The following is a 17,930-nucleotide window of genomic DNA, read 5'->3' on the forward strand; positions in this document are numbered from 1 at the left end:
TTAACCGAACCTTTTCCATAATAAAGTTAACGGTTCGGTTCAAAGAATCGCTTTTCCGAAACGGTTCGGTTAATCGAACCTTAAAACTGGACGGTTTTTCGGTTCGATTATTGCGGTTCGGTTTATTCTGAACACCCCTGCCATTAACCCTTATTCACTTTCCCTGTTAACAATTAAATTTTATTTGCTACAAAGACGATGCCCCAAACTGAGTACCCGATTATCATAGAACCCCGTCAGCCATTGATAACCGAGATTGTTGTCTTACGCCATTTATGCAGGGAACACAGTTTGATCGCAACATTATTAGAATTCTTCGCACAGAGATTAAATTATCAGTATGATTACGGTCTTCCTAATTACACAACAAATAGTAAGAGAATTACTCTTTCACAAACACCACAACGACTAAAAAAAATCGAAACAATCAAACCTGTGATTTTCACGGGCTACAAAACTAGTTGTAGGTAATATAGGTAAATGAGTGTAACAAAGAGTCAAAGACCGAGTGAAACATGTGGTGTGATTGCCCGTTTTAAATAAATGAAACAGTTGGAGTATAAACCTAGGAAAAAGAGCTACCCTTAAACTAATAGTTGACCAACTAAACGAGCTAGAATTACAGGCGTAAACTGAGAGACGGTACTTCTTGAAAGGAGTTAATTGACCAAGTTTAAATGTTCCAGGTTTTGGAGTTGGTGCTAATTGAAATATAGAACGGGAAAATTGTCAACATCACATAAAGTAAATTGGATATGAATTATGATAATTAAGTGCAAGAAATGAAGTAAATAATATTTTGTTCTTGTCTACAAATTTACAGAAAATACAAATATAGCTTTAATTTACGGGTTTGCTAAAGATCGCCCCTAGTTTTACTCATCTCGCTCCTAAATATTACCTTTTTGCCCTTGAGTAATTAAAACCCCATATACTTTCCTTTTTACTCATTTTCGATTTTAAATTTAAAATTTCAAAAAAACCGCTTCAGAAATTAACAAAAACAAAACCGTCTCAAAATAATACGAAATAGCGATTTAAATTGGACAAAAATTGACGATTAATGAACCAAAAAACTTAAAACGATCATAACTTTGTGCTCGGATGTCCAATTTTGACGAATTTTTTTTCAAATCACTTAACTCGACAAGACGAACGCAATAGGAAAAAAAAAAATTGAAAAATGGTCCATTCGTGTAAAAAACACGAATTGACCTAGGCCGATTCATGTGGTTTACATGAACACGCTCGCCGGCGATTCGTGTAATCCACATGAATCGGCCTAGGCCCATTCGTGTGATTTACATGAACGCTGGCCAAGGCCGGTTCATTCATAAAACCACATGAACCGGCCTAGGCCAGTTCGTGTTTTTCACACGAATGGGCCCACTTTCCAATTTTTTTTTTTACCATTGCGTTCGTCTCGTCGAATTAAGTGATTTGAAAAAAAATTCGTCAAAATCGGACACCCGAGCACAAAGTTATGATCGTTTAAAGTTTTTACGTTTCTAATCGTCAATTTTGTTTCGAATTTAATCGTGCTTGATTATTAATTATCGTAAAATGGGTCACCGTCACTCATTTTTTGAATTACCGATAAAAATTAGTTTTGAGAATGTTTTAGAGTAAAGGGCAAAGTTGGAAAGTGAAATGAACATTAGGGGCGAGATGAGTAATATAGGGGCGATCTTTAGTAATTTTGTTAATTTATTATCCATGAACTGCATTAAGTTACACTTAATTTTGCGAAAATTATCCATGAACTGCATTAAGTTACACTTAATTTTGCGAAAATTATCCACATCGATAAAACGTAAATCACGTCTTTTAAGTCATTGTTCATTCTGTGTTTTCACTATTCATTTTTAGGTAAGCTAATTTATTGTAATTCTAAGAAGCAAGCTTGAATAAGACAAAAGAATGACAAAAAAAAAATTATTTATTTTTATAGAGTATTTATTAACAGAACGTCATACAATATTTACAATGAAAACGAACTAAGAACATTTATGTAATCGGCATTATCTAACCTATGATTGATTATCTTATCAGGCGCTAAGAACTTATACATTTTTAAAAAAAATATAAGGTTGCTAATAGTTTTTTTGTGGGAAAATAGTAGTTTCAATTAAAAAGAATTCAACATAAGGTTAAAAGATATAACATAAGCAATAATCACAGGTCGTGTACCAATTTAGATCATTTCCATTATCTCTCTAATACACTCTTATTCTAATATATTTTCTCTCTCCATTCATTAAAACATTATTTATGAAATAATTACAATCACTAGATCGTACCAAGATTTAATCTGGACCGTTCAATAGTAATGGAGGCCAATTTCTTTTCAAGTAATGGAGATAATCCGGACCAGTCACGTACTACCTACTACCTACTACCTACTACCTACTACCTAAGCCTGGCAAATGTGTCATTCGGGTCGGTTTGGGACGGGTCACATCAGATCGGGTCAATAAATTATCGAGTCACTTTCAAGTCGGGTCAATTTTTGGTCAAGTCATTTCGGATCGTGTCATTTTGGATCGCGTCAATCTGGGTCATTTCAGGTCATGATTTTGTCTTAACTAATCAATTTGGGTCATTTTGGGTCATTAAATCGGGTCACTTTGGGTCGGTTCTATCGAGTGATGCATTTCGGGTCTATCGGGTGATGCATTTCGGGTCATTTTCGGATCTCGGGTCAGCCTTATCGAATCAAGTCATTTGGGTCGAGTCAGCTTTGTCAGGTCTATAGTACTAGTACTACCCATAAATGAGTGACATAATACTTTAACCAATTCAGACGGACAAGATGTCACCATTTTCTAATAGAATGTAACCATTTAATGACAAAATGTTATAAATAAAATTGCCACTTTTTATCCTGAAAATGATGGTAATATTTTTCATAAAATAGTAACATTTTATTGTAAAATGGCTACATTTGATCCGTCTTATTTCAGACGGGAAATATTCAGTCTGAAATAAGAATCAGTTCAATTCAGTTCATTTAAGTTCAGTTTCAGTTTCAGTTTCAGTTTCAGTTTCAGTTCCAGTTCTTGTTTCTAGTTCCCGGTCCAATCCGATCCAATCTGGTCTAATGGAGGTGTTATCGCTCCTAGAAAAGCACCTAGTGTGCTTCAACCCAGGTCATATCCTGTTCTTCTCTACAAATTTAAAGAAAATACACTTAAAGATCAAATTTATTATCCATGAACTCATTAAGTTACACTGAATTTTGCGAAAATTATCCACAGCGAAAAAAAGTAAATCGCATTTTTTAAGTCATTGTTAATTCTGAGTTTTCACTGTTCATTTTTAGATAAGCTAATTTATTGTAACTAGTATAGGACCCGTGCTACAGCACGGCATTTTTAAGATTTTGTTTATAAAGAGGAAAATACAATAAAATTGTTTTTGGTATAAAATATATGATACTTTTAAGTTAATGTTATAATATAGTAGATATAATATTAGGAAGGAGGACAAAAATTAAGTTTATTACCGTAAAAGATAGTTGAAACTAAGTTAGTCTTGTTTCGAACTATTAATAATAATACTATAATGTTAAATCAATAAGGGGAACTAATTTATGAAATTAAATTAGATGTAAATTATACTTAAAAAAACCTGTTAGCCTTATAAAAAAACGGTCAAAATAATATACGAAATAAGGGGAACTATTTTGGTTGGTTCTAATGAGATCTGCGAAATTATGTAGAAACAATTTGTTTTCATATAGGATTGTTACTCCGTATTATCTTAGTCAGATTTTTTTTTGGTTATACGTGGGAATGGTGTTATCAATGGGAAATCATTTTGTTTCCATATAAGATTCTTAATTAGAAAAGTCAAAAGAATTTTTTGGTTATACGTTGGAATGGTGGTAATCAATGGAAATCAATATGTTTCTATATTCTTAATTAGATAGTGGGCTCAATTCAGCATCTTATTTGTGGTGATTTAAATACATAAAGCACATGCCCATTAATCAGAATCTTATTTGTGGTGACTTAAGTACATAAAGCACGGGCCCATTAAAGTTGGGGGGAGTTGGGTGGGAAACTACTAAGAGATTTTTATTCTCTTAGTAGTAGGGGGATTCTAAGAAGCAAGCTTGAATAAGACAAAAGAATGACAAAAAAATAATTTACTTATTTTTATAGAGTATTTATTAACAGAACGGCATATGGTACTTACACGAAATAAGAACATTTATGTGATCGGTATTATCTAACCTATAATTGATTATCTTATCAGGCGCTAAGAACTTATACATTTTTAAAAAAAGTATAAGGTTGCTAATAGTTTTTTTTGGTGGGAAAATAGTAGTTTCAATTAAAAAAATTCAACATAAGGTTAGAAGATATAGCATCAGCAATAATCATAGGTCGTGTACCAATTTGGATTCTTTCTATTATTTCTCTAATACACTCTTATTCTAATATATTTTCTCTCACCATTTATTAAAACATTATTTATGAAATAATTACAATCACTAGATCGTACCATGATTTAATCCAGACCGTTCAAAAGTAATGGAGATCCATTTCTTTTCAAGTACTGGAGAGAATCGGGACCGGTGACGTACTACCTACTACCTAAGCCTGACAAATGGGTCATTCGGGTCGGTTTGGGACGGGTCACATCGGATCAGGTCATTTTCGGGTCAATAACTTATCGAGTCACTTTCAAGTCGGGTCATTTTTGGGTCAAGTCATTTCGGATCGGGTCATTTTGAGTCGTGTCAATCTGGGTCATTTCAGGTCATGATTTTGTCTTAATTAATAATTTCGGGTCATTTTGGGTCATTAAATCGGGTCACTTTGGGCCGGGTCTATCGAGTGATGCATTTTGGGTCTATCGGGTGATGCATTTCGGGTCCTTTTCGGTTCTCGGGTCAGCCTTATCGAATCGAGTCATTTGTGTCGAACTAGCTTTGTCAGGTCTATAGTACTAGTATTACCTAGCCCTGGCAAACGGATCAGGTCGTGTCGTATTCGTGTCGGTGTTAACTTTAAACGGGTTATCAGTATCCCAACCCTAATCCGACCCAATTACAAAAACGGGTCATTTGTCTCAATCATAACCCAACCCATTTAGTTTTTATATAACTCAACCCGACTTGTTTAACCCATTTATCTTGTAGAAGGTCATTTGTAACCCATTCAACCCGATAAATAAGCTAAGTTTTATAGCCCTATTATCCAAAAAATGGTGATTGAGAATGTTTATTTTAAAGTTGTTTGGTTGGTTTATTGATTCAACCCAGATATATTATGACACTTTTAAATAAATGGGTTATTCATGTCGGGTTCGTGTTAAAGGAGCTCAACCCTAACCCGACTCATTTAAGTTCCGTGTCGTGTCCGTGTCAACCCAATTACTTAAATGGGTCACAACCTCTCAACCCTAACCCGCTAACTTCGTGTCGGGTTCGTGTCGTGTTTTCGGGTCGTGTTAACAATTGCCACCTCTAGTACTACCCATACATGAGTGGCATAATACCTTAACCAATTCAGACGGACCAAATGTCACCATTTTCTAATAGAATCTAACCATTTAATGACAAAATGTTATAAATAAAGTTGTCACTTTTTATCCTGAAAATGATGGTAACATTTTATCAGAAAATAGTAACATTTTATTGTTAAATGGCTACATTTGATCCGTCTTATTTCAGACGGGAAATAGTCTGTCTGAAATAAGAATCAGTTCAATTCGATTCGATTTCGATTTGATTTGATTTCGATTCAGTTCAGTTCTGTTCTTGTTTCCAGTTCCCGGTCCGGTCCGATCCAGTCTGGTCTAGCGGAGGCGTTATCTCTCCTAGGAAAGCACTTAGCGTGCTTCAACCCAAGCCATTTCTTCTAAACTCTCTCCTTTATATTTTATATAATTTTTTCTATATCGTTTTTGTTATATTCGTTATTTTACCGTTACTATTAAAAATTCATCTATAATTCGTCTATTGTTATTATTGTTCTTTTACATTTGTGATTTTGACCCATGTTTTCTAACATCGGCAAATATGACGGTTTTGTGTTTTGTGTTTGGTGAATGATGAAAGAGTTAAGGGCTGAAGAAGATGAAGTTAGATTATTATTTTTTCAATAATTTTTTTTAAAGTTGTGACTTGTATAATAGGTAGTTAGTCAGTTGGTGCGTTTTGAGAAGAGTGGGGCATTAGTGTTATTTATTTTAAGTTAAATTGAAGTTCGGATTTATTACAAGAAGTTGACCAATAGTTTGGATTATTCCTATCAAATATTAATATTAATAATATATTGTGTTATTATTGTTGTTGTTGTTGTTGTTGTTGTTGTTGTTGTTGTTGTTGTTGTTGTTGTTGTTGTTGTTGTTGTTGTTGTTGTTGTTGTTGTTGTTGTTGTTGTTGTTGTTGTTGTTGTTGTTGTTGTTGTTGTTGTTGTTGTTGTTGTTGTTGTTATATTACTACATTATCATCATCATCATCATCATGAGGAAGAGGATGAGGATGCTTATGATTATGATTATAATGTTTAGTCCAGTCCAGTCCAGTTTTTACTTCAATCCAGCTCAATTAAGTTCAGTTTAGTTCAGTTCAGACAAGTTCAGTCCAAAAGAACCAAGACCTTAATCTAGCAAAAAACACTAAAAAAATACTATATGGGTCGGGGCTGGGCCAGACATTATGGAGCCCAGCCCGGCACAGTCCAGCCCGACCCCTTTTTGGTGCTGGGCCTGGGCCACAAAGTGATAGCCCAGCCCGCCCTAAGCCCAGCTTAGTGTACACCTCTAAGTGTTTGTACTCAACTAATTAAGCATTCACAAATTCTCACTGTTGACGGACACTATCCATTTAAAGTTATAGACGGATATTGTCTCTCTCACAAAATGAGAGTGGATAATGCAAGTGGGTGAGAAATGGATACTTCCACTTGCATTTTGTGAGAGGTCACTATCTGTCTACAACTTTAGATGGATAGTGTCCGTCTACAAAGAGACAGATTATTAAGCATAATCGTTTACTTTGTTTCAATTCAACGGTGGCACATTTAATTTTTTTGCCACGTAGGATTATCACAATTAACTTCTATTAATTTGGATTATAAATTATTAATTATTATTTGATTATTAGACATAATCCATATCTTAAAAAAAGAGTTAGGCTTTGTTTGGCACGACACTTCAGGTAGCTTATTTGACCAAAGTAGCTTATTTGACCAAAATTTCAGCTACCTGATTTTTTTGCAAGTGTTTGGCAAGTAGCTTATTTGGTGAAATAAGGTACCTGAAATGAAATGCTACCTCAGGTAGCATTTGAGAAATCAGGTACCTAAAATGACTTATTTTCCATTTTTTACCTCTTTATTCTATAATATTAAATAATTTTCATATCCTTTTACGTCATTTTACCAAAATCAGCTACCTTTTCAACTAGTTTGCCAAACACATATTTATATAATCAGTTACCTTATCAGCTCATAATTTTCAGCTCATAATTTTCAGGTTTCAGTTAGCTTTTCAGTTTTTAGCTACCTTTTCAGGATTCAGCTACCTTTTCAGGTATTTTTGCCAAACAGAGCTTAATTAGTGTTCCACCTTTTACCACCTCACCCTACCTCGTTATCTTATTTTTTTTAAAAAAAATTTTGGTCAAAATCCTATCGTCTTCTTGAAAAAAGAGTACTGTTATTTTTTTTTGGGATTGATTTAATTACATCCTACCCAAAATGAATGAATCGCTTCATCTACTCCCACCATTAACCCTTATTCACTTTCCCCGTTAACAATTAAATTTTATTTGCTACAAAGACGATGCCCCAAACTGAGTACCCGATTGTCTTACGCCATTTATGCAGAACCTGGAACACGGTTTGATCGCAACATTATTAGAATTCTTCGCACAGAGATTAAATTATCAGTATGATTACGGTCATCCTAATTACACAACAAATAGTAAGAGAATTACTCTTTCACAAACACTACAATGACTAAAAAAAACCCGAAATAACTAAACCTGCGATTTTCACGGGCTATAAAACTAGTTGTAGGTAATATAGGTAAATGAGTGTAACAAAGACCGAGTGAAACATGTGGTGTGATTGCCCGTTTTAAATAAATGAAACAGTTAAGAGTATAAAAATAGGAAAAAGAGCTACCCTTAAACTAATAGTTGACCAACTAAACGAGCTAGAATTACAGGCGTAAACTGAGAGACGGTACTTCTTAAAAGGAGTTAATTGACCAAGTGTAAATGTTCCAGGTTTTGGAGTTGGTGCTAATTGAAATATAGAACGGGAAAATTGTCAACATCACATAAAGTAAATTGGATATGAATTATGATAATTAAGTGCAAGAAATGAAGTAAATCATATTTTGTTCTTGTCTACAAATTTAAAGAAAATACACTTAAAGCTCAAATTTATTATCCATGAACGCATTAAGTTACACTTAATTTTGGGAAAATTATCCACAGCGATAAAAAGTAAATCGCATTTTTTAAGTCATTGTTAATTCTGAGTTTTCAGTATTCATTTTTAGGTAAGCTAATTTATTGTAATTCTAAGAAGCAAGCTTGAATAAGACAAAAGAATGACAAAAAAAAACAATTTACTTATTTTTATAGAGTATTTATTAACAGAATGTCATACGGTACTTACAATGAAAACGAAATAAGAACATTTATGTGATCGGTAGTATCTAACCTATGATTGATTATCTTATCAGGCGCTAAGAACTTATACATTTTTTAAAAAGTATAAGGTTGCTAATAGTTTTTGTTGGTGGGAAAATAGTAGTTTCAATTAAAAAAATTCGACATAAGGTTATGTGGACAGCGGGGGGCCCACGGGGGCGCTTGGGAAACAAGCGCCTGCATTTTTGTATGGAGTCGCCACCAATTTTTATGGGAAATTGGAACCGTTCGAATACCTCGTGTCATGTCAAGACACAAAGTAGAGACATGAACACTAAGCAATCGTTACCCTTAGCATTCTATGTCTAGAATGACTCTCGTGGATGCCAATGAACACGGGTGTTCACGGAGATCTGGAGTAAGGGGGGTGAGGGTACGTATTAGGAAGCTCTTTTGATCGAACACCTAATCCCGCCCGCCTCGATAGCGGCCTCTACTAATGATTAGGGAAGTTATTCGTACTTGATATATTGTCGGCTATATGCATGCAATGCAACATCCAAGTTTTAATCCTAACATGTGAAAATTAGGCTAAGTCGGTGAAACACGTAATTAGCATACAATTGGGTCGAATTAGGATTTAATGCTCATTTACATGTGAAAACATACAAGCAGTAAAAGAAATACAATAATTATGAATTACAATAATGAAAATTACATTAATTACAATGGATTAGGCGATTTATGTCGAAAATACCTTTAAAACGGATAATTTGAGAAAAAGGAATAAAAGAAAGAAACGAACAGGAATTAGCGTGATATTACGGATAATAGTTAGTTAATATGTAAACTAATTAAACTACGTCAAGGCAGAAACGGAGTTCGGGGACGAAATTCAACCGAATAAAGCGCAGCGGAGAGTCGTCGTTTTTGGAATAGGCGCGGCGATTCTGCGTCGTTCTGTTCTCGACCCGAATTTGGGCGTGAAGCGGAATTGCGTGTTGTTAATATTCGTTGGTGAATCTAAAGATTGATTAATGATATTTACTCGGATGAAAGTGATTTAAAAGGTTATTTAACATATGAATGGGTCATGAGAACAGCAAAACATGAATAAGACGGAATTAAACGAATTAACATAAGATGGATTAATTACAGGAGTGAAAAATATTAACAAGCTAAACAAATTAAATCAATTAATTAGGTTAGATACAATGGATTAATGATGAATATGCGATGAATACGACAAAAGACAGATGAAAACTATATCAAAGACGAATTCCAGAAACCAATATTGATGAATCGAATCTCTATAACCCGGAATTGAATTTAATGACGAAAACCCGCAAATATTGGATTATAAGGGATTTAAGTCGGAATTGTGATGATTGAAACATATTAAAGATGATGATAAATATACATGTGAATTATATGCTATCATGACGAAGAATTAACAAATAAATGAAACAAAAGAAAGAATTTGACGAATAACGAGAGATTTAACGAAGAAGAAAGGAAGCGAGAACTGCGGCGGCCTCACGAAGAGGCGCAGCGGGGGATCGCGCTCCTTCAAGAGGCGCGGCGATTCTTTGCGTCCTTTCTCGACGGTTATCTACTGGAAATCCGTAAAAAGAGGTTTTTAAGCATGGTTTTAGAAATCGGTTTTAATGGTATTTTCGACATAAACACTACTACAAAAGGGCGAATAAGTAACGCAGGATAGAGAACTGTGTTGTGTGAAGAGCGTTTTTTAGGATAAAAGAAAACTCCTATCTTGCATAACTGTTGTTCAAATAAAAGAATAGAGAACGCTTATATAGAAAACCGTTATTTACTTGATTAGTAAAATAAAGTAGAGAATGCTCATCATATCACCGTATTGTATACCACCACTCACCGCCAGAATAACCATACGTACGCACAACTTTATCCCCACAATCCCAGAACTTGAAAATTTTCGAGACTTTCGCGCCGAAAATCTGATTTCGCTCTTATAATTATATACCTACCAAAATTCTCTCATTCTTATAATTCTATAATTGAATCAATTTGGTAAGTTTTCTTCAAAGCGGCGGCGTCTTAATCAATTTGGTAATTTGCTCTTATAATCCCAGTACTAATCAATTTGGTAATTTTCTCTTATAATCCCAGTACTTATCCCACAATCCAAGACTTTTGTGCCGAAATTCCGCAAAGAGGCGTTGTTGTCTTCAACCTCACATCAATTTGGTAAGTTTTCTACTGTGTGCTTGGTATTTTTTTTAATACTCTCTTTCAATTGTGGATCAATTTGTATAATTAAACCCTAATTTTGTTGTTGGACTATGTAATTTTATTGATTTTGTCACTTTTAGTTTACTGATTATGGTTTTATTTTCTTCCAATCCCAGTAAACTTAAACCCTAATTTTTATTGACGATTATATGATTCGCTAGTTAATGAATTCTCCATTGGTTGTTTCACCTTCTATTCACAATTTTTTTACACTCTATAGTATGTCTTTAGTTGCTTTGTTGTTATCATTGTCAAATTAGTAATAATCTATTTAATCCTTGCTAGTGTTTAAAAATGGATCGAAGTTGGATAACATCGTCAAAATTGGGGGACTCAAAATATGTTGCTGGAGTTATGGAATTCATTAGATTTGCTTTAGAGAATAATAGTGAAGATCATGAAAAGTTGCCCTGTCCTTGTTATATGTGTCATAATCTCATGCATCACAAAGTTGACGTAATACTGCGTCATTTGAATAAATGGGAATTTGATAGAACATACACTTGTTGGCACCGTCATGGTGAAAAAAGAGTAGAAATTCCAACAAATAGTCATCAAGGTCGTAATACCAACGAGGGTGATAGATTAGAAGACATGATGAGTCAGTTTGAGGAAAGAGTGTATGATGAGCCAAATATAGCAGAAGAAGTACTAAGTGATTTTGAAAAGCCTTTATACACAGATTGCAAGTACAATAAACTGTCAGCTGTACTTAGGCTATACAATCTGAAGGTCGGTCATAGTTGGACAGACCGAAGTTTTACGGCATTACTAGAGTTGTTGGTTGACATACTTCCGCCTAACAATGCTCTGCCAAATAGTACATATGAGTCTAAAAAATTATTATGCACAATGGGCTTGCGTTACGAAAAAATTCATGCTTGCCCAAACGATTGCATACTATTTCGTAATGAATTTGAAACTTTAAAACATTGTCCCAAGTGCAATGTCTCAAGGTACAAGAAAAAGGAGGGAGTGCCAGCTAATATTTTGTGGTATTTTCCTATAATACCAAGGTTTAAGCGATTTTATTCGAATCCAGAAGATGCAGAGAAGTTGACGTGGCATAAATTTGGTCGTAAAAAAGATGATGGGTTTCTAAGACACCCAGCTGACTCTCCACAATGGAGATTTATTGATGGAGAATTTAGTGATTTTGGGAAAGAGGAACGAAACTTACGCCTTGGACTATCCACTGATGGTATGAATCCATTTAGATCTCTAAGTAGCAACCATAGTACTTGGCCTGTCATGTTGGTGGCGTACAACTTACCTCCTTCCTTATGCATGAAAAGAAAGTATGTTATGTTGTCAATGCTTATCTCTGGTCCAAAACAACCAGGAAATGACATCGATGTATACTTAGCACCTCTTATTGACGATTTGAAGTTATTGTGGGAAAAAGGTGTAGAAGTATTTGATGCCAGCCGTAAAGAAATGTTCAATTTAAGAGCAATGTTGTTTTGTACCATCCAAGATTATCCGGCATATGGCAATCTTTCTGGTTATTCAGTAAAAGGGGAATGTGGTTGTTGTATATGTGAAGATAGATAGAAAGGAAAGTGGTTGTCAGCATCTCGAAAGACGGTATATTATGATCATCGTTCATTTCTTCCTGATGATCATGAGTATCGTAGACTGAAAAAGGCTTTTAATGGGGAACAAAATTTTGAAAGTCGTCCAAATGTCTTTACTAGCCAAGAAGTGTTTGAAAAGGTAAAAGACATTCAAATTACATTTGGCAAGTCAAAGAAAAACAAAAATGGAGTTGCTAAAAGGGGATACAAGAAGTGTTCATGTTTTTGGAGCCTTCCTTATTGGAGATTTCTATTTGTCAGACATTCTTTAGATGTGATGCACATCGAGAAGAACTTTTTTGATAGTTTGATTGGCACATTGTTGAATATCCCGGGGAAGACAAAAGATGGTCCTAATGCTCGGAATGATTTGAAAAAAATGAATATTAGAAATGAACTCCACGTTGTTGACACCGAAAAAGAAAGTATCTTCCCCCAGCTGCCTATACACTGTCAAAAAAGGAGAAAGTTGAACTTTGTACAGCTTTAGGAGGAGTTAAAGCTCCAGAGGGTTATTCTTCAAACATTTCTTCTCTGGTTTCAAAGGAGAATTTGAAACTCACAGGACTTAAGTCTCATGACTGTCATGTTCTAATGGAGGATCTGTTACCCATAGCTATTCGTTCTATTTTGCCAAAAAATGTGAGATATGCTATAACTAGGTTATGTTTTTTCTTCAAGGAAATATACAGTAAAGTCATTAATCCTAGAGAGTTAGATTCTCTAGAGATTGAAATTGCTGAGGTTTTGTGTCAATTGGAGATGTATTTTCCACCTGCTTTTTTTGATATCTCAATACATTTGCCTATTCACTTGGTAAGAGAGATCAGGTTTTGCGGTCCAGTGCATATGAGAAGTCAATGGGCCTTTGAAAGGCAAATGAAAACGTATAAAGGATATGTTAAGAATGCTTATCGACCCGAGGCTTGTATTGCTGAGAGGATGTTGTATGAGTTAGCTATGGAATATAGCTATGAGCATCTAGGGAATATGAAAACGATAGGGCTTCCTACATCTCGACATAATGACCAATTTGATGGTAAGGGAACCATTGGCCGTAGAGAAGTTAACATGTCCCTGGACAAATGGCACATGGCGCACACATATATTCTATTCAATGAAGATGAAGTGCAACCGTATGTCAATCAGCACATGTCTTTTTTAAAGGCGCAGAACCGAAGGGCCAGCCAAAAATCATTAGCTATTGAACACAATAGATCATTTCGTATTTGGTTCAGAGATCAAGTAATGAAAGAGCTCTATAGGTCATCACAACCTGTTTCTGATCGACTTAAGAGCTTATCCTATGGTCCAAATATTTCTGCCTCATTTTACTCTGGATATGTTATTAATGGTTGCACATTCTACACAAGGGACCAAGATGATAAAAGTACTATGCAAAATAGTGGGGTATCTCTGGAGGCTGAAGCAATGCATTTTTCTAGTGCTAAGGACAACTGTCCTATCTTTAGTAAAATGCGATACTATGGTGTGATTGAAGAGATTTGTGAGTTGCATTATTTGGGGTTTTCAATAGCTGTTTTTGGTTGCAAATGGGCTGAGAATAACAACAACGTTGTTTGTGATAGTTTAGGGCATATTTCAATGAATCTTAACAAACTTGGTCATAAGGACGATCCTTATATTTTAGTTAGTCAAGCTAAGCAAGTGTTTTATATGACTGATCCACTGGATAAGAGAAGGTCAGTTGTTATTACTTCAAAACCTAGAAATGCTATTAATGACCACGACGACAACGTTATGTTAGATGCAATGCCTGCACCCCATGAAATAGAAAATGCAAATAATATTGTTGATAATACATCAGCATATGTACGTAATGACCATGAAGAGGGGATTTGGTTTACCGATGAAAATAATCCTAAAAAACGCCGCCTTACAGGTTCTTGTAATTTATAGAATACTATATGATTTTAACATCAAATGCTTTTACTTATTTGGCTATAGGGAATAATGTTGATATATATGTTATGTTTTGTGTGTGTGTAGATTGATGGCGAAAAAGAGAAAGCAAGTTAATGTGTCTGGAGATGTTGCAAATTCTGGATCTGATGAAGAGGTTTCGGCAGAGTGTGAGAACCGTAGGGGTCGGACTATACTTGCAATAGTTGGCAAAGCAATTAAGAATAGTACTAAAGTTCCTTTACAATGGAATCATAATAACGTGCCTACTGGGCCAAACAGGGGTAAATTCGCTAATTACATTGGCGTGGTTGCTCGTGAACGAGTGAGTATCAATTATCGTGAGTGGGATGATGTGCCACAAGATAAACTTGATGAAGTATTTGAGTTCATCGCAGTAAGATTTTATACTTGACATCTGCATACCTATATATCTTAATTATCATCATGCACTGTTTTTTTTTTTACGCAGAAACTCAAGTTAATATATTTATATATATTATCTAGCATGTTAATGATATCTTTTTTTTTTTTACACAGAGGGGATTCCCAGTGCCCGAAGAGTGTAAAAGCTATGTGTTAGGGCGAGCTTCTATAAAATGGAGAACTTTCAAGGCTCGATTAAGAAGAGATTGGATGTATGATTCCAAGGGAGAGAATAAAAATGTAATAATAGGGAAGCCGCCTTCAATGTATGATTGGATAAGTCAATCTGTATGGGACAATTTCATAGAAACATACACTGATCCTAAGTTCAAGGTAATCGTCTCTGTATTTATGATCACTATTGCATGGTTACTTTCAAATTATATTTATTACCAACATTTAATCATTCATAATATTAACTTTTGTATGCATCTAACATAAAGGAGCTAAGTGACTTGAATCGAGAAAGAGCAAAAAAAAGAACTTCAACCTATCGAGGAGGGCGGAAAGGGTACTTGTATTTTGAAGAAGAGATAGTAAGTTTATCAAAGACAATTAACATTACTACCTCTAAATTTATATATCGATATTTTTTTGTTATTATTATTATGTTTTCTATATTGTTGGGTTGAAGAACTTCGGAAAAAAAAAGTCCCACCGAAAGATGTGCCTCGACATTTAGTTTGGATTAGAGCTCACTCTAGGCAAGAAAATGGTGACACGTACTTTGACAACCCTACTGATTTTGAAGTAGCTCAAGCAATTGTGAGAATATAATTTAAAGTTTAAAATCATTATATTCATGTTCTTGTCACAATTATATGCCAACTTAACTTTGTTGTTCATTTTTATTGATAGAAAGCATTAGAGGCGCAGCAAATTCGAGGAGAAATAGATGCCACAGGCCGAAATGATATACTAGCTAGAGCATTAAAAACTCCTGAACATGGTGGTTCTGTTAGGGGTGTTGGATCGGGGGTAACTAACAAGCAATATTTTGGGTACAACAAACCAACGCCACCCTCTCAATTGCAAACTGAACTCCTCAATGTCAAAGCGCAATTAGCAGATGTGACAAACAATCAAAAATTATTGTTTTCTTACTTAATGTCTGGTGAGTCCAACCTCGAACAGTTGAAACAATTAGCATTTTCAAATGCTAACCAAGTGATGATGGGGTCAGATTGTGGTGGTAGTAACCAAAGAATGAGTAACCATGGGTCAGATACTCATGATACAAATGCGGGTTGTACTGGTTCTCTAGGGCAAGGGTCAGGAAATGCCGAGTATACCCAATCTTGCGAAAATCTTCAAGGGGCCAACTTTAAACTTGTCTCTAAACATAATAAACATCAAGAGAAAGACGTGCAAACAGAGGTGTACCGTGTTCCTTGCACTGAGCCTCAGAATGGTGTGCTACAGAATGCCCAGTATACCCAATCTGGCCACGATCTTCAAGGTCCCCACTTCCAACTTGTCTCTGAACATAATAAACATACAGATAAAGACATTCAGATAGAGCCGTACCGTGTTTCTTGGCATGAAAATACGAAAGATGTGCCAGAAAATGAGCAAATCGTTATGAATCAACCATTTCCAAAGGTAATGTATGAATGTTATCTTCCAATAATGTTTGGAAATTATTTTGTAGGCATTTTAAAACTTTTGATATATTGTATATTCTAACATTTTATACTAAAAATATTGTTACATGACTAGGGTGCTGATAGTGTCTGTTCATTGGCAATTGAGAATGAAAAATGGGTCGATATAGTTGCCGTTGGTGAAGTGTATGTTCCAAATGACGGAGAACAAGTCAAGCATCATTTGAAACCGGTGCCGAGTGGTTATTATAGAGTTTCTATTACTGAAGAAGTTAACCCAAATGCACTTTTGCCATGTCCGGAAGGAGAAATAAGATTCGTTTGTCAAGGAAAGGGTCAATTTTTTATTTGGCCCATTAACTTAATTTTTCCGATACAAAAGGTATTCAAAAACTTACATTTTTTTTATAATGGATTATAATATATTACTAATTCATTCAGCTTAGGTTCTTAACTGTCATATTTCTCCTTCTCTCAACTTTTTTATTTGCTATTATATATCTAGACGGATAAACAACCCCCGAAGGAATTCAGCACAACATATGCAGACTCTCCATCATCACAAACTTCATCTACTCAAAAGTATAGGATCACTCCAGCGGATAAGTTGAAAGTGACCACTACCTTGGTTTAAGTTTTCAAGGATGTAGCTATTGGAATGAAAAAGAGTGGAAAAATCAAATCATTCACAGTTCCAGCCAGAGTTTTTCAATATGAGCAATGTGTTAGCCTTGATTATATAGATATGCTTGATTGGTGTTTTCAAAGAGAGATAGGATCATCTCATATGTCAATATTAATGATGTAAGTTTATGTTGCAAACTTTAATTTTACTGTTTAGTTGTATATATAATTTTTTAAGGATGAATTAATATTTTTCTAATGTGCAAGGTATTTAAGCGAGTTGGTTCACACCGAAGGCATCTCGAGGCTATATGGATTTTGTGACTGTAACTATCTGTCCCCATTAACTCCAACCGAGAAAAATGAAGATGATCGTTGTGACTATCTATCAAGGGTCTTTGCGTGTAATGATGCTAAAAACAAAAATCAGCTCTTTTTTGCGCCTTATTATGAGGGGTAATTCATTCTTCTTAGTAAATGTTATAAAAATATATATTTTCTCGCTATTTTATGTGAATAATATTGCAATGGAGACCGTAAATGCTTCCATACACATTGGTTAGATACTTCTGCCAAAATTTTGTCATTAGTTGTAGTTTCATTTTTATGAAATGATGCTAATAACTAGCTTCAATTCCGACCATTTTTTGCTTCTCTGAATTATTTTGGTTTTGTGTATGTAGACGACATTGGATGTTGGCTGTTATATGTCCATGGATTGGTTTGGTGCATTGGTTAGATCCAAATGGAGCGGAAAATGAACCTCGTGAATTTGCTCAAACCATAATCAACAAGTATGTACTAAATTACTTTATTTTATATTAGTTGCACACAAATAGGTTGGTTAGGAGTAATTTGGGATATTTGTGATCAGAAACTTGA

At 34.7% G+C, this 17,930-nt stretch overlaps 1 protein-coding gene across 1 annotated transcript; it reads left to right on the forward strand.

The window, feature by feature from the left end:
- Window positions 1-11,188: 11,188 nt before the first annotated feature.
- LOC141608235 (uncharacterized) lies at window positions 11,189-12,448 on the forward strand. Its single transcript, XM_074427597.1, has one exon. It carries the CDS (start codon window positions 11,189-11,191, stop codon window positions 12,446-12,448), a length of 1,260 nt encoding a protein of 419 aa, XP_074283698.1.
- Window positions 12,449-17,930: the final 5,482 nt, after the last annotated feature.

This window comes from Silene latifolia, chromosome 10 (assembly GCF_048544455.1).
Source record: "Silene latifolia isolate original U9 population chromosome 10, ASM4854445v1, whole genome shotgun sequence".
NCBI lineage: Eukaryota > Viridiplantae > Streptophyta > Magnoliopsida > Caryophyllales > Caryophyllaceae > Silene > Silene latifolia.